This window comes from Botrytis porri (genome assembly GCF_014898465.1).
Source record: "Botrytis porri strain MUCL 3234 chromosome Unknown BPOR_009, whole genome shotgun sequence".
NCBI classification, from domain to species: Eukaryota; Fungi; Ascomycota; class Leotiomycetes; order Helotiales; family Sclerotiniaceae; genus Botrytis; species Botrytis porri.
Window position 1 is genome coordinate 1,488,587 of NW_024066083.1, and position 22,814 is coordinate 1,511,400.

The following is a 22,814-nucleotide window of genomic DNA, read 5'->3' on the forward strand; positions in this document are numbered from 1 at the left end:
TGGATCAGTTGATATGCTCGGAGTAACTACTCTCGCCTTTTCAAATTGGACTACTAACCTTCCACTCCTAGCACCCAAAGCAGAGATCTTCAATCTCACCTTTGGACCTGGGAATGTTTTCTTTTTTGACATACCGCTGTCGATGAATGGAACTAAGATGCAGGGAAGTGTGCCGGCGCCTACAATGTGCATGGAAGAATGCTGGCTCCTGCGGCGGCGAATAGGTAAAACCTATGGTGCAAAAATTTGTGCTGGGTCGGGAGGGGATTTAAGAGGCGTTTGGGTACCTGGGAGGTGGGAGATGAGATATCGGGGGCCTTTAGCTGTGCAGGGAGATGAGAAGATTAGGTACTAGAAGGCTGTGTGAATAGGTTTTAAACTTCTTGAGATGTGCTTGAAATTTGTGTTACGATGGATACGAAAGACTTCTCTAGATGTCGGGCTCGGTTGGATTGGTTGACTAAATAGTGCTATTCCTGCTCCTATGTGGTATGACGTGCTGTTAGATCTCCCTCTACTCACTTTAGATGTGATACGCCTATGTTGCCGCGCCTCCCTCCCAAAGAAATATCTGTGATTGCCACCCGTCGTTTACAGTGAACTTCAAGTTCTGCAGCTTCTTTGTATTCTCCATGCTCCAGCACGTTGAATAGCATGCGCACCATATCGATTAGACGAATTATTGAGTAAGAAGAGCTGATGACAAGATGATTGTGTTTTCCCCTAGAGCTCTATCTCTATTGCCTTTCGTAACGTCCGATATAGCATCCCGTTGTATAAAATTTAGAGATGTTCACTGGAAATAATCTCAAGTAGTATACTGAGCTCGTATGGATGTATTCGAGGGTCTGTAAGTGGTAGAGGGACGGCGAGGATGATAAATAGAGGACTCGGTGTGGATCGTCTTGGCAAAGAGTCTTCGCTGGAGAATTTCACCACAAAAGAAGGCTGCGAAAACGATCTTGGAGAAAACATTGAGGGAAGATGCGGAAAGACAGTGAGAGAGGTCGATTGCTGCATGTTAGATGCTGTTCAGGTCAATATAATGGGTGTAGATACTAGATGTGTTGCTACCGAGGACTGCATGAGATTGAAATGGAATTTGATGTTAAACTGACCATTTCGGTCAGGAGAAAGTGGTTCAAAGTTATTTAGGGGATGCCTTTTCAAATGATATTGAGGTAGACGCTGCAGGTTTCGTAGTTAGGTTAAGGAATGATAGGGACAAGCAAGTAAAATGAGAGATTTTCCTATGTTGAATCCGGAAGGGGCGATGCAGTGATCAGACGGCGATTAGGAACTTCATGTACCTAGATATATATAACTACTGCTCTCTGCTTAACACCAATTCTTCAATAGTCAAAGCATCACATGGATATCACAGGATCAAAACAACACTTTTAGCGACACGTCATAGATCTATGAAGGGGGAATCCTTTTTGCGAGAAGATCGTCTACGAATCTACTCGGCACAATTCTTATCTACCAAATAACAATTTTCCGATGTTCACCCCCACCGAAGCTCAGATCTGGCTGAATCCGGAAACTTCAATCACAGAGATATATTAGGTTTTCGCGGAATTTGACACCAAAAAGGGTGGCTCAAATATAGTCACTCAGTAGTGCATGATGTATGTTTCGTTTGAGCTAGACAAAATGGAAGTCACATGCCAGTTCAAATAGGAATTTTGATGCGTACAGATCCAGCTCCTGTGTACTCTTCTATTTTTCATATCATTCCAATCATCACGACAGCAACAAGAATTCGTTTCAAACATAAATCTATCATTCATACATCATCTCGACAGCAAGAAGTATTCATTTCAAACATACGATCAAAGGTAAAATACATCATATTAACATTTTAACAGACTTGAAACGCAGTAAACTAATCACTTCCAACCAGTATCTGACAAAGGGAATTATGACAACCATTCGGCTTCAGACCAAATCCATGAAGGCCATACGGGCCAGAAATGAGAGAGCTAGACGCCGTAACGCAGCCTCTATACTTGCTGCTTCGGCTACTGGTAGAAGGAGGAAAAGCACTTCTCCAGCCCAGTCTGCCGCCGCAGTCAAGCCAGAGAAGCTCAAGGTTCGTAATCCGGGCTCCAATAATGCCATTGTCGCTTCTCAAGCAGTCCCCGCTGATGGACCAAAGAAGTACACGATCCGCATCCCTGGATCCAAGAAGGCTAACGCCTCTACTCAAACAATCTCTGCTGAAAAGGTGAAGGCTGAAAAGGATGATGATGATGCTGCTAGTTTTGTCCTGGCCCGAATATTGCCATATAAGCCAACCCGTCTGAGATTCACTCCTGGTAGGCCAGCAGTCATGGTTTGAAGATGAGAGGAGAGATGGGATGGAGATGGAGATGGGACAGAAGAGGTTGTAATAGTCGGGGATGGAATACCACAAATAATTGTACTGTTATACATCTTGGGAACATACTACAGCGATACCAGAAGAATCACTGGATATATCTATCTGCTTCTTCATTCTTTGGCCCTGGATCTTCAAAGACGGTCAAGTAGCTAGATAATTGAATAGATTTTTTTTTCAACTAACATTTATACTTTGTGTCATGTCTATGATCATTGTGACAATAATTTGACAATGAAATACTACAATACTCATTTTTTACATAACCACTGGATGGCCGATTCCAATATTTGGAATTTCGCGAAGAACTAGATATCAAATAAATGCTTATTCCCTCACTGATCTGTGTGCTTTGAAAACGATGTATACGATAATTGTGACAGTAACCTGATGTCGGAATTTTACATTATGCAGTTTCTGCACAATCAATCATATGTCAAATTCCAATCCCTGGAACAGAAAATCACATGAACATCCGCCTTTGAGGACTTTTTTTTCAGGATAATGCGACACAAGTGATCTCATGATAATCCCCTAGACATGAGTGGTCTCCCACTAGCATGCACTAATTCCTCGCCCTAAACTTTGCAAAGCTCCCACTAGACTGAGCACGTAAATGTAGCTGATAATATAAAATGGTTGATTGTATACCCCATTGGCGCCTTCCCTCTTTTCTTTTCACAATATTCCCATCTCAAGAATTCCATCTCGTTGAAAAGAACATAGTCTCATACATATTTCGACACCCCAAGAACTCAATACGGAGGTAAACTACCATTCGTACAACTTTTATTTCTTCCACAATAGTTTTACTCATCTAGATTTCTCACAGCGCGACACTCAGCCACGAATCATCATCTTTCATCCACCCATTCTCGACAGAACACGAAACAATGGCACGAATCGAATCAGCACCACGAATCGATCCAGCACCACGGGCTAAAATAGATCGGAGAGGCCTCGTTGCCTTGATGGCACCTGCTCCAACATCAGCTCCAGCTCCAAAGCAAAGGAAGTCCTCCAAGAGACATCCCAAACGCAGGAAGGGAAAGACTTTGATCACAAGGGCAGTCGACAAACTCACTGCCGTTCTCAAGAGGCCACAGTCTACCAATATTGAAAAAGCTGAGGCCTGTTTCAAAGTCACGTTTGAAAAGATGCAAGCATACGAGCAGGAGCAACAAGGCAGGGGGAAATGGAACGCCGCTGCGGCGAGGAAACTCGAAGCTAGACTTGGCAAGACCTTTCATGAGGATAAAATGAAAGAATATCTTGCTGCTGCGGTTGAGGAGCGTAATGGGGCGTCTGATATTTACTGTGGAGTTCCTCCTAACCAGCCAGAACATTATCGGACGCAATATTTGCAGATAGAGGAATACTGGAATGAATACCCTGCAGGCAGGGTAGATGCATTCATTGTTTACAAGTATGATATGCCAAATGGTCATATCAGATTTGCGTTGGAAAATGGAACTCAAGTTAAGACTGGGTTTTTGTATGATGTTCATTTTTATGATAGATATGGAAGTCAGATAGAGTTGTGATCACGAAGGATCTCTTTTCTTCATTTTGGCAAACATGTTTTTCTTGTATATACTGGTATCAACAGAGCGATAAACGGAGAACTCATGACCATACACTCCATAATGTGATGAATAATTGACACAAAGTTGTCTTTGCATTTGGTGAAAATTAATTGTGTACCAAGATAACTAGTAACATCATACGTCGTACAAGCATCCATATCATTACAGCTATAGCCACAGCTTATCGCACAATTTTAAGCTTCCAAAATGGCCGACATTCCGGTATTGAATACAAATCACACACTTCTCAATTCAGAACCTCGACCACCCTTTCCTCATTTCATTGGGTTGAGACTAGGACAAAGCTTCAAATGATACTTGTTCATCAGGAAAAAGTTTCACGTGGACCCTTCAGCAATCTCGCTCGCTTAACATCACCCGGCTCGCCTAAGTTACCCCCCAAAAAACCATGGTATCAAAAAGGTATTGAGTCTGTAACCTTGACCTCTATCATATAATGATTGAATCCGTAAACTGAAAAAACGCTATCGAAATTTTTGCTTCACGCTCTAAATGATATGTCTCAGCTTACCAAACAAAAACTTCGAGGAATTAAATAAGATTTTTATTTGACACATTGAAGTTTGGTGGGGTAGTTAGGCAATCGCGGGGTTAATGCCATAAAACAGACTGCTCTAGATACACAATTATCAATGATTTTATCAGTATAGAACGTACTACAGGGATTTTAATATGAAAAAATATGTGAAATTGGTGCAATGAACAAACACAACGATTTGAAGATTTCATAAAAGCTTAGGTATCTCGCTAGAGGACAACTCCTTCCCTTAACTCGCAACCAGAAATGGCAATCTTGCGGCATGCGATATTCCGATGATTGCCCAAACCTTAACGTATTAGTCGTCTTTCGCCACTCATTTTGCGTTCTTTCTGAATGTAACGGTTGTAAGAAAAGATATCTGTATAAATCAGGATACTTGTGAAATGACAAAGGAATTGATATTTTTGCGTGAAAAATGATGTTCTACTGTGACTAGTGCTAAGAATCAGGAGTAACAAGCGGACTAGGGATGAAAAGGTAAGAGCTACCTTATACTAATTTCTTAACTTAATCTAAAGTCCAAATAGAAATCCAAGGCCCCATATATGAGAGACATTTCACCCTCAAACCTCTCTCTTCTCACCCGCATACCATTTCGATTTCAGATATCACTATCATAGCTATCTATATTCACTTGAAATAAATAGATTATACTATTAATTTAACCATCATCACGACAAAATACGGATAAAAATGACATCGCCAAAGTCGACCTTGAAATCAAAGGCTAAAGCTCCAGCCTCAATCTCTCATCTTGCAGCTGCACCACTGAGTGCTCCTTCTTCAACACCTATAGGAACAATGCCACTGACTAAGGAGTCAGCCATTATAAGACTCCAGCCCAAAAGCAAGCGCGCTGCCTCACCTACTCGCTCTGAAGATGCACCAGTCGATACTTCTTCTTCAATGCCTACAGAAACAATTCCACCGACCAAAAAATCAACCAAAATAAGACTCCAGCTCAAAAACAAGCGCCCTGGCTCACCTGCCCCTTCTGAGGGTACACCAATTAGTTCTTCTTCTTCTTCAACGCCTACAGGAACAATGTCACTGACTAAGAGATCGACGGAGATAGATAATCTGCTCAAGAGAACTGCCGTTAAGCGCCCTTTTACATGGCCACGACCACCTCCGTATATATATGATCGTGATTCTACCAGACCTCATAGAATGACACGAACAGAGGCACCGTTGGAGCCAGAGCTCCAGGGCCACGGGAACGAGGGTCTTTTGGGGGAATAAGTTATAAAGCGGGAATGTATAGATGGATGGATAGGGGTACAAATGTATTTATGCATGTTATAGAATGGAAAATTGGCAAGGAATGGAATCTCACCAATGAATCTGTGAAGTTAACCCAGATGTGAGTAATTGTTGAATTCTGATTGTTGCCCACGTTAATATCAGAGTAGCTGTGAAAGATAGTGGAATCTTCAATGTCTGAAAATGGAAGGCGCAACTTGAGTCGTTTGAATAGTTGTATTCACTTCAGAGATTGAGAATGGAAATGTTGGTTATTTGGCAAGTTCACATAGTGCATTATGGCACACAAGGTTTACCGAAGTTGTCTGTAGAACTTCAGCAATTTTCCTTACCTAGAAGATAAACATGCTATTAAAATACAGGAATTTTGTGTGAAATATTACAGTTGTTGAACTTGCAATTCCAAAAATACTACTTTTATATCACATCTCCCATTTTCGTTCCTATTGTTGTCTTCACAGTCACTGAAGCTTAAAGGGTCCTTAGTTCGAGACGTCAAAGAACTCTCAAACATTACATAAGCAGATAAGATAAGGTTAAGCAAGCGAGGCTGAGGAACCTCATGGAAAGGACAGCTTTTGGACTTGGGTAATAATTTTAAGGACACACATATAACCCAACACAATTGCGACAAGCAGATTCCTGTCGACAACTTCTCAACTCAAAAATCTTGACTATCAATCAGACCATCGCAATCGATAAAATGGAGGAAACGGAAACTTTTACCCTTTTACCATTACATATCGATTATCAATCGAAAGCCCTATCCACCTCCTCCAATTCCAAAGCCCTCAATGAAGAGTTGGAAGAAATCAATACTCTCTGCCGCACTCTCCTCGCGATAGAATCGCCAATTCCTCCTCCACCTGTCCCCGTAAATCCAAAACGTTCCGCCGGAATTACCAAATTGCGAGAAGCAGGCAATGGCGAGTTTCGAAAGGGGAGACATGGAGAAGCTATAAAAATGTATACTCTAGGTTTGGAAATGGCTCTCAAGAGACCCCTTTGGGAACCATGTGGCTTGGTTAGAGATGAGGTATCGGGATTGTATGCGAATAGAGCGCAGGCGCATATGGCGTTGCAGAATTGGGTCGAAGGGGCTTTGGATGCGGAAAGTAGTGTGGAGGCGAAGAGGGGAGGGAATGCAAAGGCTTGGTGGAGGAGAGGAAAGTGTTTGATGGAGATGGGTAGGTTGGATGAGGCGAAGGAGTGGCTTGGAAGGGGATTGGAAATGGAGAATAATGAAGGGGATTTGGTGGCTTTATTGAAGGAGATTGAGGCGAAGGAAAAGAAGACTTTACATGTTTGATTTGAAGGGTATGTGGGTGGAAATGGTATGGGGATATGTATGGAATAGAGATTTGGAGTCGAGGCGTTTTTTTGCTGGGTTCAGGGATTCATTTACATCTAGTATGTATGTGAATTAAATATCGGTTTGACTTGGCTGGGAGTCCAGTATGCAATACTTGCAGAGATTTATGCTAAGTGCTTCAAAGATTTTGAAAGTCAGGAACAGCATTGAAATATCACTCCATCTGGTCATTAATGTCTTGAACAGATTCAATTTCGAATCTTTACACTTGAACGTAAATATGTCGCTCTCGCTTCATACCTAGAAGATGTACCTGAGAAGGTCGGAATTGTATCAAACTTGTAGTGACATTCATATCCTTATTGATCTATATCTACTTCTGATTCCACAAATCTCAATCACCGTTATTATTTTGGATTGTCACTTTAACATTCTCTCCAACCTGCTAAGCATTAAGCATCTCCTGTCAACAAACTCAACTCTACCCCTGAGATCCATATCTCACCCTATCCTCCCAAAAGCACAAGCAGCCTATCAATTCTCAGTCCCGATTTCTCATCTCCGTCTCGAACTCATAAGACTCTCTAACGGAGCCCCTCCATCAAACGCTTGAAACATCCGATCTCGTTCGTCGGGCACCAACTCCCATTTCAACATATACTCCACAAGCACATGTTCAGCACTCGATTCATCCGCCGAGAGTGCCTGATGCTCCCGTGCACTCAGCATCCCACACTGACCTGCAAGTGCTATTTCTTCCAACTTCAATCTATGGAACATATCCTTGCGTTGAGCATTATTCGACTCATCATATGGTGGTTTGAGATCGATGGTTTCCAGCTTGGCGATTCCTCTAGCAATATTCTTCGCTAGGTGAAGAATACGTGCTGTAGCATATCCTTCATTTTTTAACGTGGCTAGCATATCCCATTCTTCATCCAGAAAACTGATATCCGAATCGAAATATTCTCGAAGTGACTCCGGCGTTACATCTCCGAAAGTTCTAGCCACATCAATCGTTTCAGCAGACGGAAAAGGATAATAACTCGTTCTGGTAAGCAGATACCTATTACACTCTCTCTTACACTTCTCGCTCATTTTCCAATCCCCAAACCCCCGATTCAATCCCTGAATCACCACATGCATGAAAACATCCATCGGACAGCACCCCAGCATCTCATGATACTCATCAATCGGCGACTCGGACAAGTAATCTCTCCACAATAATACATAATGCCATGCCTCTCTCGCACCCAATCCATCCTCTCTCACCATTCTCATAATCTCCCGGAAACCATACGATGTATTCGCAGAATACGCAGCGAGGATCTCCTCATCGGATCGGGACATGCCACTTACATCTTCGATGGAATTGGTGCTAGAAGAAGAGGGGATTAATGTATATTTTCCAATCCGAGAACACCATTCTTCTGGAACATGGGAATCAATTCTCGTAGCTGCGTTTTCGAGATATAGCTGCCATTTGCCTAGATGATCGAAGGCAGTGATAGCAGGTCTTTGAAGCATTTCTGCTCGGCGGACAGTCGCAGTATTTGATTCTCTCTGCGCACGGGAGAAGAGAGTGCGTCGATGAGCGGGAATAGTATTTCGTGCAGACGCAGGAGAAAGCGCAGCGAGTTGTCGCTCCAAACGCAGATCCTCAAAACTGGTACTAGGTCGTAAACGCGGTGCGCGCGTGAGCGTATGTGGATTTTCTAGATTGTATGGTGATATATCTCTACTTTCTATCGGAAGCGCAGCACGGATCCTCCTTTCGGCAAGTTGCAGCTCGGCTCTACGTCTAGCGAGTTGGATCCGCGTAGTGATGCGTGAGAGATCGTCTTGGTATCCGGTTAGGATTTGAGAGAGATCTGGGAGTTCGCTATTATCGTGCGGTGAGATGGCTCGTGGGGTATTACGATTTGTATTGGATGACTCGGGATTGGGATGATTTCGTGAGATTTGATATGCGGCGAGTTGTTCGGCCATTGATGGTTCGGCATCCTCAACATCTTCGACATAGCTTGGTTGTGATGGTGGTCTTGTCAAAATCGTGTCGAGATCGATTTCTACCCCAGACTGTTCCATTCCGAAATTGACTCCTCCACCCGACAGGATCTCGGGTCTCGTCAAATCAGTGCCCAAAATTTGATTTCGCATCCCACGAACTTGTGACTCTAAATCAATAAGTAGACCCTCAACAGAAGGATAAATATCTTGTGCTTCAACCACGGATGTCACTTCTGGAGATGCAGAAGCTAATTCTCTTCGTTCTCTTCTAGCTCCAGTGTCTGCATCAATGCGCTCATGAACTGACGAATCTGTATTGTTCAAAGGATTGAGAAGTACCCGGTCTTGAGGCAGCGAAATAGTACCGTCTTGATTAAATGTAAGAACTGGTGGTCTTGAAACGGTATTTGCAGAACTTAGATCTCTGGGTCTCGAATCAGCGGTCTGAGATGTCCAGACATTGCCAGCTTCAATGTGATTCTCTGTATTGAAATTTCTCCCTTCTTCCCGCGCCTGATCCTCAAGTCTCCGAATCACCAAACGCGTCAGAACACCACGTATTCTATCACGCGATACAGGACTAGCTTGACGAAGTCGCTGACTTTGGACTTGAATCCGAACCTGGAGAACGCTTTCTGAATCTACATCAATCGGTTCTTCGTTCTCGAGCTCGACGATAGACGATGGGTCGATTCTGTGAGCTCGGGGTGAGATTTCCCGGTCTCTTCTATTTCTAGCCACATTATCTTGACCTTCTGTTAGAGTGATAGGCCTATCATCGCCGTTTACCCGAGTTTCGTATGGTGGTGGAAAAGGTAATCCTGATCCTGGTCGCCATGTTGTTGGGCTTGGGCTTAGAGCTGCTGGGTGGTGTCGCCAATGGGGACTGATGGATTGTCCTGGGAAGTTTTGAGAGTGGCTTCGTTGAAGACGGCTTTGTTCGGGACCTGTTACTAGTGCCGGCATCGACCATGGTGTGGATGTCGATGAGGAATTGAGATCTGAGTTATCGTCCGCGTCGTTCAAAATATGGTTTGGAAATTCCGGCGCAACTGTTTGGGAAGGATCAAGTAGTGGATGAACGTATTTTTCGAGTGAGCGTTGTCGCGCAAGACGGTATGCAGATATATAGTCGAGGATAGTGGTTTGCGGGAGAGAAGTGATATGAGCTAGAGTTAGGTTTGGTTCAAGGTTGGGGTTGAGATTGAGTGCTTCGAGAGGAGGTGTTGGTACTGATGTTGAATCTGGTGTAAACGTCCCATTAGATGGAATGTCTGTGGCGACTGAGACAGGCGATAGAGTTCTAGCTCTTGGTGTTTGTGAACGTCCTCTTTGCTCATATTCGCCCTCATTCTCGCCCTGTTCATTTAAATCTCCGTCAGCTTGGTTTCTATCCATCGTCGTATCTATATTAGCTAGTTCCGAAGACTCTGAAGCTGTATGTTGTTCTTCCGCGTCGAAGGAGGTAGAAGATTGGAGTATTGGTGTAGATGGAAGATCAACAGAATCTTGAGCATTGAGACCTTCTGAGTGGGTATTTAGTGGTGATATTTTAAGTAACGAGTAGATGTATATTGATTCGGTGTAAAATTTTTAATATCAAGACTCTGATATTACTTGATGTTTGATATATCTCCTGTAAAGTCCAATGTCAAAGTATTAATGGATGTTTTTAAATGAAGAAGAGCAGACCCAAGAGATCCTTTTAAGCAAAGAGGTATTGTATCTGGGAATATCTGGATACGGCGATTACCACTAGGGTTATTCAAAATTGATATTCATGCTCAGGTACGGACACTTGAGTGAATCGATTGTAAATTTCAAATGCCATGTTTTTTAGGCGGCAGTATTCACATATTAGTATTTGGTTGGATTGGATGACCGATCCAGTGTATATACATGTGTTCTTTCAGATGTTATATTGGCTGATTCTATCACTGCCGTGTGTCGTCATATGATAATAGCGTAGATACAGAAACCACTCCCGTCATCATTCACAGAAATCATCTTCCTTCATAAAACCCTGCCACAAGTGTTTCTTTTTAAAGATAGATACATGCATGCGAACATCTAATAAAGTTGATTTCTGGTATAACGCATCTCCAAAACTCCCAGAATTAAAAGCGCTGCAACTCGATTGCTAGACGATCAAATGCAATGAGATACAATGCGACAAAACGTAGTAGGTATAAAATACACACATCTCAAATGCTTGCTTGGTATATTGAATACACAAAAAAGAACAACCGCACCCATCATTTCCATTTTAATCGTTTCCATTACAAAGCATGGACTTAAATCCCACAACCTTCGTCCCCTAAATGCGTATCATTTCTAACTATCAGAAGATTCCGACTCCTAGAACCCGCCAGTGAGCCAAATGCTTGATCTGACGCACAGAATCTCTCTCGCAACCACTCCAAAGTTCTCATCATCTCACTTTAACCACTACTCAGGATCAGCGGAGTCTCCGTGCTTCCCCTACTAAATCTTGTTCTACTGTTTTCTCCTCTTTCCCTGTTCCTATTGTCGTCCCCGGGAACTTCAATCTCATCCTTGATCCTACTAGTAAGATATGCTGCAAATAAGGTACTGATACCACCCGCGGCCATAACCACCGCAAAACTTCTGTCTCCTGGGATCCCACGGGGCTTTTGCATGAATTTAAAAATAATACTGCTACCCAGTGTCGCGAGAATTTGAGGGGCTGCAACGGACATGTTGTGAATACCGAGGATGATACCTAAGAACATTGTTAGAAATTGACAACAGAGAAGAAACATGTACGGAATGACAATTTAAGAACAACTTACCAGCTTGATCTTCATCCAAATCATCTTCGCCAACTACCGAGTGCTGGCGTGCTCTACGTACAGCATCACGCTTACTAACTTCGGCGCTGATGATAGCAAATGGTGCCCATAATGTCATAGCCCACGATACACCAACTAATGCTATTAAAATAGTGGCTGCTGTAATGGATCGTACGATGAGAGTTGAAAACATGCATGCCGCAAAAAGCAAATGGCTTATGAGCCATGCACGACGAAGGGTCAGGCCAGGAATAGCGAGATTATCCATAAATCGTGAGAAACGTGTCGTGTAACTCTTATGAGAGTATATTGACGCGGCTGATGAAGGCACATCATAGGAAGGGGTAATGAAGAAGGGTAAAATGACGTTAACAGACAACGATGTAATAGCGTACATCAAAAGGGCGAAAGTTCCAACACGAGTAGCTTGCTCGTAGAGCTTATCGATTTCTGCTGGAGTCATATCGGGATTTTCTCTTAAATATGGCTGAACATAAATATCACCGACATAAGAGCTCGAATAAAAGAGTTGAGGGAAAAAGCCAATCCAAGCAAAGAACTCGACCTCACAAACTTGACGAGTTAAAGGAGGTAAGCGCCTAATGGAGGTGAAAACTTGTTTGAAGAATGGGATAAGTCCTGATTTTGCTTCAGGTGGAATTGGCTCGTTGCTTGGATCACGTTCTTTGATCGTAACACTGCTTATGGTAACAGTGGTAGTCAGAGCCACGCAAGCCACTAGAGAAAGTATCTTGAACTGGGTATTTCCAAAAACCCAAAGATACTTTGGGAGGTCAATATAACCGGCGAGGTAAGCAACAATGTTACCAATACCTATGACGCGGCTTGCGAATGAGTTCGCAGTTTCTGAAGATAGGAGTTAGTTCTTTTCAGGAAATAGCATGCGAGTGTTTCTAGCAAAAAATACCTTGTTGGTGACTAGGGGCACAATCAAGAATATAAGCTCTGATTGCAGCTTGCACTAACAAATGTCAGTAAATTCTCTAGTGTTAGTATTTTGGCACAAACCTGTAGCTATAGCAAAATCTAAAATATAAACCAAGAGAACAGCGACAACGATGATTGAAATTTTGACGCCTTGAGATTCTTTATCCGCGCTGAATAATCCTAGAAATCCACCAACTATCTCTCTTACCCAAGCCAAGGTAATTAAAGATAGGACTGTCGCGACAGTACCTATGGCCATAAAGGGTCGTCTTTTACCCCATGGTGATCGACATCTATCACTTAATATACCAATATATGGTTGGACTAACGCTCCTGACATCGGTCCAGCGATCCATACTAAAGCCATTAATGACTTGCTCAGACCCAGTGATAAAAGGTATGGAGTTCCATTGGATAATTCCACTCCCCAAGCGACTTGCAAACCGCCGATACTAAGGGTCAAAAGTATCATGTACCATATCCCCTTTGTTTCCGAGAAAGTATCATGGACATGATTTAATATGTTGCTGCCGTGAATGAGACCTTCTTCCTCTTCTTCCGATTCGGATGCGGACAAAAGCGGTGACTGTTCGTTTGCAGGTTTGTGGTCCTCCATTCCAGTCTGTTCATCCCTTTTCGAGTCGGCACTCTGCATTTCATCGTTCCCCTCCCCTCGATCATTGCGCGTGTCACTTTCTGCCATATTCTTTGTTGTAGAAAAAGAGTACGAGACCCAAGTCGCGGATTCCGTTCAACGACTCTCAAAATCCCCTTTTGAGTTGACCGCAAGTCCGTGGGATCACTGGAGTTGTCGTTTTGCTGTTGGATTTTGTTTGGAGTTTGCGGTCTGTTATAGGTAGTATAAATCGACAAGGTTGTCAATGAAGATGCAAGGCGCAATGACAACAAGGGGTCTCAGACATGAGTTGGCTCCTAAGGGTTCTAGGCATCACGAGGCTGGAGTGGGCTGCTGTGCACGCGGATCAGCTTCGTCTGCTGGGATGGTCTGGTGGATCAGTGCGCAAAATCAAATGGGTATGAGGTGCATCGGAAGATTCGAGATCTGTACATGTGCGTGGTCAATACGATGTAACACAACTTGACATGTCAGGATAATTGTAGATTGCGGAGATGCGTTGAACGAATTGTACTTTCTAGGTAATAACGAGGCTGCGACATTCAAAGATGCATACCAGTAGAAGGTACTGGGTGGGTATGGAATGAGTCAAGGTCCCTTGTTAATTGATGTGATGTGATGAGATGTGACGTGACGTGACGGTTGATGATTAGGTGAGATGCTGCAAGTGACATGATTCGATCAGATAATCTCAGCCTCGCCACTCGGAGTAAGTAAGGCTGTAAGGTACGTGATCAGCCAATCACGAGAAGAGACAGGACACTATCGTACAAAGTGGTGGTCGGAGCCTCTCAGACATTATTACATGTACGATGTACGGAGTACAGAGGAGATGCTTGTGGATTCGTGGAGATGGACAAATCATACGAGGTATCAGGTATCAGGTAGACAGACTATGGGCCATAGCTCGTGGTATGCGCAATGAGAAACAAACGCGACATGGCAATCTTATATCAATTTCACACATAACCGCCCCCACTATCTATGAGGGTGAGGGCGAGAAATACTACAAAGCATATTGGCCCAGTATGGTATGAGGGGATGCGGAGTTGAACACGGTACAGAGTACAATGTGAAGTTTGAACCAAGCAAACATCAGACTCCTGGTATTCCAGTACAAAAGAGTAGAAAGACACCAAAGACACAAAAGATACAAGAGATTGTGGCTTCCTTTGAGAATGATATGTTTGTTAAACACATAATTGAAATAATCCATTCTGCACCATTCGCAGATTTGGATGCTTTTGTCGTAATTGAATTGTAATCAGCAAAATGACAATCTGGCCAGAGAGATATTGCGTACTAACAATGATGGTAGGTAAGAAGTGTCAGATAGCTTGATCCAAGTACTAACACGGAACCGAATCTTTGATAAACTACCTACCTACCTACCTATCTACCTACCTACCTACCTACCTACCTACCTACCCTTCCCTACTCCACCAACTATCTCCACCACGAAACCCACAAACTTCAGAATTACTTCGTACATCTAGAACACCCCTCGCCACTTTCAAACTATTAGATATACATGCGTCGTTCTCTTACTATTCGCTGCTCGTCTCTGAGCGACTGTACAGTCTTTCGCAATCTTTCGCAATCCTAACCTTACCACATTACTTCGATAAAGTTCGCGATATCACAACAGCTATCTCGATAATACTCTATCCATCATGTCTGCGGCGATCGCCGGCTCGGTCTTTGAGCTTCTGAGTAAGTTTGCGATTCGGTCAATCGGGGACTTTTATGTGCGGCAGCTAATGAGTATGCTTTAATAGAAAGACAATCCGAAGAAGAAGATCCCGACGGTATGCTACAGTCTTTCCAGCACCAGAAGGAAATCCCCGAATGACAACTAATCCCATTCCATAGCACCCGATTCATCGCAGAAGGAAATCTTCTCATCATGGGCTCTCTTCATCTTGATTATGCTACTCATCGTAGCTCTCTTCACAAGTTACTTGCTTCAAATCAAAAAAGTTGAAGCGGTGCATGAAACTTCCATTTCTATCTTTGCTGGTACGTTGTGTTGATCGGGCGGTTCGTAGGGTATATATTAACCAATTAGGTATGACCATTGGCCTAATTCTTCGAGTCAGCGCTGGAAATTCTATACAAAGTCTTGTGAGCTTCGATGATCAGATCTTCTTCAATCTGCTCCTGCCACCGATTATTCTGGCTTCCGGATACGAATTACACCAAGCGAATTTCTTTCGCAACATTGGAACTATTCTTACATTTGCGTTCGCCGGGACTTTTATATCGGCAATTGTGCTAGGATTGGTATTATGGCTGTACACGAGAATTCCCCTCGATGGGGTCAGCATGACATTCGTTGATGCTATATCTGTTGGAGCAACACTTTCTGCCACCGATCCGGTTACAATTCTAGCCATTTTCAACACCTATAAGGTCGACCCGAAACTTTATACAGTAATCTTTGGAGAATCGATTTTGAATGACGCTATCGCAATTGTCTTGTTTGAGACAGCGCAAAGGTATAAAGAAGGTGGCAATGCAGGAACTTTGGGTCTCCTCAGTTTATTCGAAGGTATCGGCATTTTCTTGGCAGTGTTCTTCGGAAGCTTGATTATCGGAATCATTATAGGAATTGCTACAGCCTTGGGATTGAAGTACACATACGTCAGAAGATTTCCAAAGATTGAAAGCTGTTTGATTGTGTTGATTGCGTATGCCAGCTATTTCTTCTCTAATGGTCTCCATATGTCTGGTTTGTTTTTCAACAACTCCTTGATCCGAAGTACAACACTGACATGAAGTAGGAATCGTCACACTCCTATTCTGTGGAATCACTTTAAAGCATTATGCATATTATAACATGTCTCGCCGCACGCAACTTACTACCAAATACTTGTTCCAAGTTCTTGCGCAATTATCCGAGAATTTCATCTTCATCTACCTCGGATTATCTTTGTTCACTGAGAAGAACTTACAGTTTAAGCCGCTCTTTATTATAGTTACCGTCATTGGTATCTGTGTAGCACGATATGCCGCTGTATTTCCACTCTCGAGACTCATCAACTGGTTCCTCAGGTATCGCGCAAAGAAAAGAGGCCAGGAGGTTGCCGACGAATTACCCTACAATTATCAAGCAATGCTGTTTTGGGCTGGATTGCGCGGAGCTGTAGGTGTTGCCTTGGCAGCCGGAATGACTGGCGAGAATTCATGGGCATTAAAGGCAACGGTACTTGTGGTTGTAGTTCTCACTGTCATTATTTTCGGTGGTACAACAGCACGTATGTTAGAGATTCTTGGTATTCGTACTGGAGTAGTCGAGGAAATCGATAGTGATGACGAATTCGATATTGAAGCTATTTCAGGCGGAAATTATTACAAGCACTCAGGATCAGGAATTGGAAATGATCCACGACGAAGCAATGGGGCAATGCAACTTGACGGCCTTGCTAGGCCAGGAAATCGTAAAGAAGCAGAGCGTGGAAGCTACGCAAGTGGCAATGCTAGTCCAAATGCTAGATCAGCAAGCATGAACCGGAAGGGTTCTAATGCAAATGGGAGAAAGGAGAACGAGAGTGAACAGGATCTTCTTGGTAGGACCGGTAGCACGAGCGATGAAGGCTTTGATAGCGATTCATCTGACCTTCCACCACCAGCCAATCGACCACCGAAGAGAAGACCATCGCCACCTCATGATAGCGGTGATATGGGAGCACCTTACCCAACTTCAGGCAGTACAAGTCGTCCTGAAGCGACGCATATTACTGCATCAGGCGCAATCAGTCAATTGTTGCATGGGACAGCCGAAGATCATGCAGCATGGTTCAAACAGTTAGATGAAGGATTTATCAAGCCAAAGTTACTTCTTGATGGTGGTAAAGGTCCTCATGGTGGGCCAAGCGGGAGCTAAGTCCGGTCTCATTACGGTGAACAACAATTTATTCAAAAGGCAGGATAGGGCAAGAATGGCGTTCTTTGGTGGACAAGAGGAGTTGGAATTTTGGCAGTCAGTAATTGCGCATGCATGTATGAGAATTAGATATAATTTTCGTCCGGCACTTTCTATGATATGATCAGAGAAGAAATAGAATAGTATTTATATCACATTGAGTTTGTTTACGTTGTTCTTACATGCAGACTACCGGTATGGAGCCCGGTTTTGGATTTCGGTGCCAAATTTTGATGCCAAGAGTTTGGCTTATTTGACACATGTATGGTTTTTAGTCCACCATCATTGTGTCAAACAAATGAGATCGATTTGATAATATTTGCGTCCAGCTGTACCGATATTCAAATCAGTATCCCCCAACCCCCCAATTCTACTTCATATATACCGAGCCAACGAACATTGAAAGATATGTAAGTTTATCCAGGTCACCACAGAAAGAACTTTTGTACCTTACATTTTGCTAATAGTGAGCGATTGTCGTTGGAAAGAGTAGCTAGTGAGAATGTTTGTTGGCAATAGCAGTATGCAGTATGGTTGGTGAACGTGTGGCTTATTCGCTTGGATAAACACACTACCGGGATTAGTAGTCTCGGAAGTCTGCATAGTGCATTCCAAGGAAAAGTGGGTGGTTGAGGAAGCGAAGTAGAGGGGGGGGTAGCGAGGTGCTTACATAGGCGGGTTGAGGAGAAGATTGATGGATAGTATTGATATGAGGAAGGAGGATAGGATACGGCGATTGAATAGCTAGTCAGACTGTGAGTTCCTGTGCAGGGTGATCTGCTGATATTCTTTTCAATATCTTTCGCGCATTCGTTTGTGCGAGGTCAATCCGCGTGTCTAATCGATAAGTAAGGGTTTGGTCACATTCGTAGGATGGAGCTTCATTCTTTATCTTGGTCTTATGATTCATCAATGTCCGAATTCGCACTGTTATCTGAAGTTGTGTACAAGAATAAAAGTTCTGATTGTGACTAATAATACTCAAGCCGTTCTAATCTTTCTATCCGCTATTCCTAATACTATTAAACGATAATTCCGAAACTCCATCATTCAATTCTCATTCCATTACAAGGCATTATTTCTCCTCCTACTCTCAAATTCCTCTACTTCTAAATGATGAGCATCGGCACCGGTTGTACCCTTCTCCTCCCAAACCATACTGTCCTCTCTCTTCTCCTCCGACAAATCTGCTCCTTCATATCCGATCTTGGTGGCACGGAATCCATCAAGTTCCTTGGCGCATACAGTGTTGAGGTAGATTGGGAATGCAAAAGCGACGAAGAAACCGATCAATGGAACGGTCATGGCAATATGATAGCCCTTCTTATCGGCAAGAAGACCAGTGAGAGCGGGGAAGAGGGCACCACCTGAGACGGCAGCGACGATCCAAGAAGAACCTCTCTTAGTGTGGCGACCAAGACCGCGAATGGCGAGGGTGAAAATTGTGGGGAAGATACAAGATTCGAAGAAACTGAATAAATTAGTCACTGATTTTATGATGGAAGAAATGAGGGAACTTACAGAACAATAGATAACATAGCAACACCAGCCTCGCCCTTAACACCAATAGCAACCGAGATGAAAACCATAATAGCAGTCATGAATATCATGAGTACATAACGGGGTTTGACAATCATCATCAAACCAGCTGCGGCAAATCTACCAATTGCGAAAAGGCCTTGAGCAATAGCAAATCTATCGGTAGCAACTGCGGAAGAAAGTGAAGCGCTCTCCTCAGCATACTTGATGAAGTTGGCTGCAACACCTACTTGAGCACCGACATAACAGAACTGAGCCGCAACACCGAAGAAGAGCTTGTATTGTCTGCGCATGGGTTTTTCTTCGAATCCAGTGAGACCGGCGGATTGTTCGCCTTGGAGTGCCATGTCTGCATCTGTGATTTCGGGAAGTTTGCTGAAGAAGAATACGACCGCGAGGAGGAAGACGAAAGCGGCGATACCGAGATAGGTCCATTGAACTTTCGATAAATCTTGACCTTCACCTTCTTTGAAGAAGACTCTGGAAGCCAAAAGAGGGGCGACAACTGAACCGACAGCCTGGAACGCTTGAGAGAGTTCAAGACGGAATTCCGAAAGTCGAGGAGGACCGCAAGTAGCGATGAAAGGATTTGCAGAGGTTTCAAGAGTGCTGAGTCCCGAACCGACAATGAACAAACTTCCACAGAAACCGGGGAAGGATCTGTAGACGGCGGAGGGCCAGAACATCAATGCTCCTACACCGTAGATGCACAGACCGACGATGAAGGTCCATCTGTATCCGAATCTTCGTACGATCCATCCCGAGTATGTTAGAGGACCAATGAAGTAAGCACCAAAGTATGCTCCTTGCAAGCCTCCGGCCTTGGCAGCAGTAATGTTGAGTGCGGTCTGGAACTTTGCGTTCAAGACATCAAGGAGTCCGTAGGCGAAACCCCAGAGAAAGAAGAGGATTGTGACAAGGGTGATGGGGTAGATAGATTGTCGGACAGTCAAGGAAGCAGCACCGGTCAAGCCGGTATTACCAACCGTTCGGTTGTTCATTACTTCGGCATTGGAAGGACGACGCTGTTCCAAGACGTCTTGAACTTCGGGTTCTGTTTTCTTGCCGAACATGATGATGTCGTGGTCGTTTTGAGGATAGAGTTGAAGAATTAAGAGAAGTGCTTGATTTCCAATTAAGATGGAGCAAGAAAGATAGAATAATGAGAGAGAAGAGAGCAAGAAGTATCAGCCAGATGAGACTTATCGAACTGTCTGGTCGTCAAAAAAGAGAGGATATTCTCATTCCTATTTATCAGCATTTTGAGATATCCCCAATGCCCACAATATCCCCAACATTGAAATTTTCGGTGAATTGCTCCTTGGCCTTCTAGTCACATCCAACCCGCACTTTCTTGCCTGTGCTAGCAGATCAAGAGTTTCCAGGAAGTATCCTTACATAGAAGGCGTGTGCTATCATACCCACCTACACCAATTCTAGTTACAAATCCGAGACATTTCTACCCTTAACGCAAAACGTATACATGAAAGGGGGTTTTCCCGATACACATGATTGTGATTGGTTCACTAGCCTAAAAGTGGGTAATCGATATCTCTCGAGTGTAGAGGAACTCGCCGCACCGCAAACACCAATTAATTCGCGTCAATACACCCCCATGTCTCGAGTAAGTACCACAAGTCCCTCGAGCATCCTTGCAGGAGAAAAATTATATCCATATATGAGGCTGTGCTATTGGCCAAGTCGTGCATTTCCGCGAATTTCCCCCGCACCCCGTGGTGCCCCGCGTTACTTTAGCCGCTTGGCGCAAAGTCTATTTCCACTTTTTGTATCATCATCAACAGGAACATGGCATCTATATTCCAAATGAACGAATGTCAGAAAGTTTGAGGAGATCGGGAATCTGCGCATCGGATTGGCCTCTACCGCATCGTGTGATTTGATTAGTCTTCACGTTCCCCACGGCGATACCGGTGCCACGCATGAGGCTCTCTGTCGAAGAATATCTTGGCCCTGGCGAGTCCGGGCCAAGAGAGTTACTTACTTGCTTGGCTGGAGATAGTTTAAGAATTTCGGCGAAATTATGGATTCGCTAGTTCCCCAAACATCATTAGGCTTGTTAGGAGAGCATTGGCATGCATCGATTGGGAGATAGCAAATGATCTCGAACAATTACCTTTCGATAGATATCAACAACATGGTACGCATTGACACTTTGTTCTTGAGGAGAAAGTTAAATCAGCATTTCAATCTATTATCTCACGAGCTAGAACACACGAAGAAGAATGTCATCTGAGAAGGCCAGGTAATTTCCTGAAAGTGGTGGTTGATATTGTCATATTGAAATTCTCCTAGCCTCTGACCAAGCGATGGGGTCAATATGGCCCAGTGACATTGCCACCACAATCTCATATCTGGAGTCAACAGATTACTGTTCGTCAGTCAGTTGACATACTACATGACAAAAAGGCGACAAAGCTTTCATTTTCGTTCGAGAACATACAAAATCTTCTCTCAAGCTCCAGTGCCATGCTACTCGTTACCCAATGATTCGATACAGTTTTCGTCTCAAATGGCTTTTTCTAACTCCATGTCCATGTCCATGTTCCTCGAACCCCAATCAAGTTCTCCAGATTGTCCCCTCATTTTGACCAAAACTTCGCGACAAACCCTCCGAGACCCTTCTTTCCATCCCTCCTAACAAAATCGCGATACTTCTCCAATTCGAGCTCGTATTCATCTTTCATGTCTTGATATGCACTTTCTCCATCTTCATCAGATCTGAAGTATCTTTCAAACTCCTCTCCAGACCATGTTTTCAGCATGTCCTTCATCTTCAGACTCTGGCGCGCAAAAACCGTGTATTGAAACTTATCCTTCTCATAATACGGCTGCTCGTAAAAGAAAGCCATCGTGCGACGCCAACTAAGTATGTCGAGAAAGCGAGTGCAGTGCTTGCTAGCTAGGACGAAATCGGGATGGAAACCAGCGTACATGCGTTTATAAACTTCCACATCCGTGCGCTTATACTTCCCAGCAATATCTTGGTACAAAAGCGCGTCTGCGATGGCGTTGCCAATGTTGAGTAATTCCTCCCCAGACCCTGCGATCCTGATTTGTAGCGTCAAATCCATCTTCATCTTTTCCGTCGACACTTTGTGAGTGCGTATCTGGGCGCCGATTTTGAGGAATGGTTTCATGAGGTTTGCCTCTCTCGTCAGCGTTTCGACTTGGGCTTCTAACTCGCGGACTTTCTTTTCGGCTTCGCGCAATTTCTGGTCTTTATCGCGCAACTTTTGGTTGTGGATAGTGTGGAAAATTCTATCTGATGCGACAAGTCGATCTGTCACTGTACTGCAACCTATACAAGGTCCAATGGGTAATTGGCCAGGTGGGTTCATACTGAGGATAGATAAAGGTGGATTTTGGTCGTTGAGTGGTTAGTAAAGTATTTGCTTGGATCAAATTTGCTGAAGATATATGTCAGAGACTTTGATGCGCACAATGGCAGACGTGACGCGACCTAGCTATCGTGAAGATGGAAGGACTCACGTATTGACTTTAACGCGCCTCCAGACAAGGTGAATTAATAAGGGCGAGAAGGGCGAGAAGTCTATTGAGGCGGTTGGTCTAAAAGTGAATTTGGGTGAATTGATCAAATTATCTCTGGCTGAGCTATTTTCTTTGTAAGTTAACTTGAGATTATAGTCTGGACAGCAATATCGGATGATATAGTTTCCAAAGTGAAAGCTATCCAGAAACATTCTGATGACTTCCAAGAGTATCAGACGCGAATACACTCAAGTTTGCATGGTATTGCTTTCATACTCAATGTTGAATCTTGCTATGTATATCTACCACAACACTTGCAATATCGA

General features: G+C 43.6%; 8 protein-coding genes across 8 annotated transcripts; 4 read left to right on the forward strand and 4 right to left on the reverse strand.

The window, feature by feature from the left end:
- Nucleotides 1–3,276: 3,276 nt before the first annotated feature.
- EAF01_007252 (uncharacterized protein) lies at nucleotides 3,277–3,927 on the forward strand (the record flags this gene model as incomplete). Its single annotated transcript, XM_038915507.1, has 1 exon — nucleotides 3,277–3,927. The coding sequence occupies one exon, from the start codon at nucleotides 3,277–3,279 to the stop codon at nucleotides 3,925–3,927; it is 651 nt and encodes a 216-aa protein (XP_038769145.1).
- Nucleotides 3,928–5,224: 1,297 nt separating this feature from the next.
- Nucleotides 5,225–5,773, forward strand: EAF01_007253 (uncharacterized protein; the record flags this gene model as incomplete). The annotated part of the gene is made up of 1 exon (XM_038915508.1): nucleotides 5,225–5,773. The coding sequence occupies one exon, from the start codon at nucleotides 5,225–5,227 to the stop codon at nucleotides 5,771–5,773; it is 549 nt and encodes a 182-aa protein (XP_038769146.1).
- Nucleotides 5,774–6,497: 724 nt separating this feature from the next.
- Nucleotides 6,498–7,103, forward strand: EAF01_007254 (uncharacterized protein; the record flags this gene model as incomplete). Its single annotated transcript, XM_038915509.1, has 1 exon — nucleotides 6,498–7,103. The coding sequence occupies one exon, from the start codon at nucleotides 6,498–6,500 to the stop codon at nucleotides 7,101–7,103; it is 606 nt and encodes a 201-aa protein (XP_038769147.1).
- Nucleotides 7,104–7,661: 558 nt separating this feature from the next.
- On the reverse strand, nucleotides 7,662–10,514 carry EAF01_007255 (uncharacterized protein; the record flags this gene model as incomplete). The annotated part of the gene is made up of 1 exon (XM_038915510.1): nucleotides 7,662–10,514. One exon carries the CDS (start codon nucleotides 10,512–10,514, stop codon nucleotides 7,662–7,664), a length of 2,853 nt encoding a protein of 950 aa, XP_038769148.1.
- A 1,043-nt stretch (nucleotides 10,515–11,557) lies between these two features.
- Nucleotides 11,558–13,580, reverse strand: EAF01_007256 (uncharacterized protein; the record flags this gene model as incomplete). Its single annotated transcript, XM_038915511.1, has 4 exons — nucleotides 11,558–11,859; nucleotides 11,930–12,796; nucleotides 12,858–12,911; nucleotides 12,959–13,580. 4 exons carry the CDS (start codon nucleotides 13,578–13,580, stop codon nucleotides 11,558–11,560), a joined length of 1,845 nt encoding a protein of 614 aa, XP_038769149.1.
- Nucleotides 13,581–14,908: 1,328 nt separating this feature from the next.
- EAF01_007257 (uncharacterized protein) lies at nucleotides 14,909–17,611 on the forward strand. The gene is made up of 5 exons (XM_038915512.1): nucleotides 14,909–15,227; nucleotides 15,293–15,322; nucleotides 15,387–15,533; nucleotides 15,583–16,245; nucleotides 16,298–17,611. Exons 1-5 carry the CDS (start codon nucleotides 15,188–15,190, stop codon nucleotides 17,398–17,400), a joined length of 1,983 nt encoding a protein of 660 aa, XP_038769150.1. The 5' UTR covers nucleotides 14,909–15,187; the 3' UTR covers nucleotides 17,401–17,611.
- A 772-nt stretch (nucleotides 17,612–18,383) lies between these two features.
- Nucleotides 18,384–20,179, reverse strand: EAF01_007258 (uncharacterized protein). Its single transcript, XM_038915513.1, has 2 exons — nucleotides 18,961–20,179; nucleotides 18,384–18,910 (listed from the first exon to the last, which is right to left on the reverse strand). Exons 1-2 carry the CDS (start codon nucleotides 20,049–20,051, stop codon nucleotides 18,505–18,507), a joined length of 1,497 nt encoding a protein of 498 aa, XP_038769151.1. The 5' UTR covers nucleotides 20,052–20,179; the 3' UTR covers nucleotides 18,384–18,504.
- Nucleotides 20,180–21,578: 1,399 nt separating this feature from the next.
- Nucleotides 21,579–22,337, reverse strand: EAF01_007259 (uncharacterized protein; the record flags this gene model as incomplete). The annotated part of the gene is made up of 1 exon (XM_038915514.1): nucleotides 21,579–22,337. The coding sequence occupies one exon, from the start codon at nucleotides 22,335–22,337 to the stop codon at nucleotides 21,579–21,581; it is 759 nt and encodes a 252-aa protein (XP_038769152.1).
- Nucleotides 22,338–22,814: the final 477 nt, after the last annotated feature.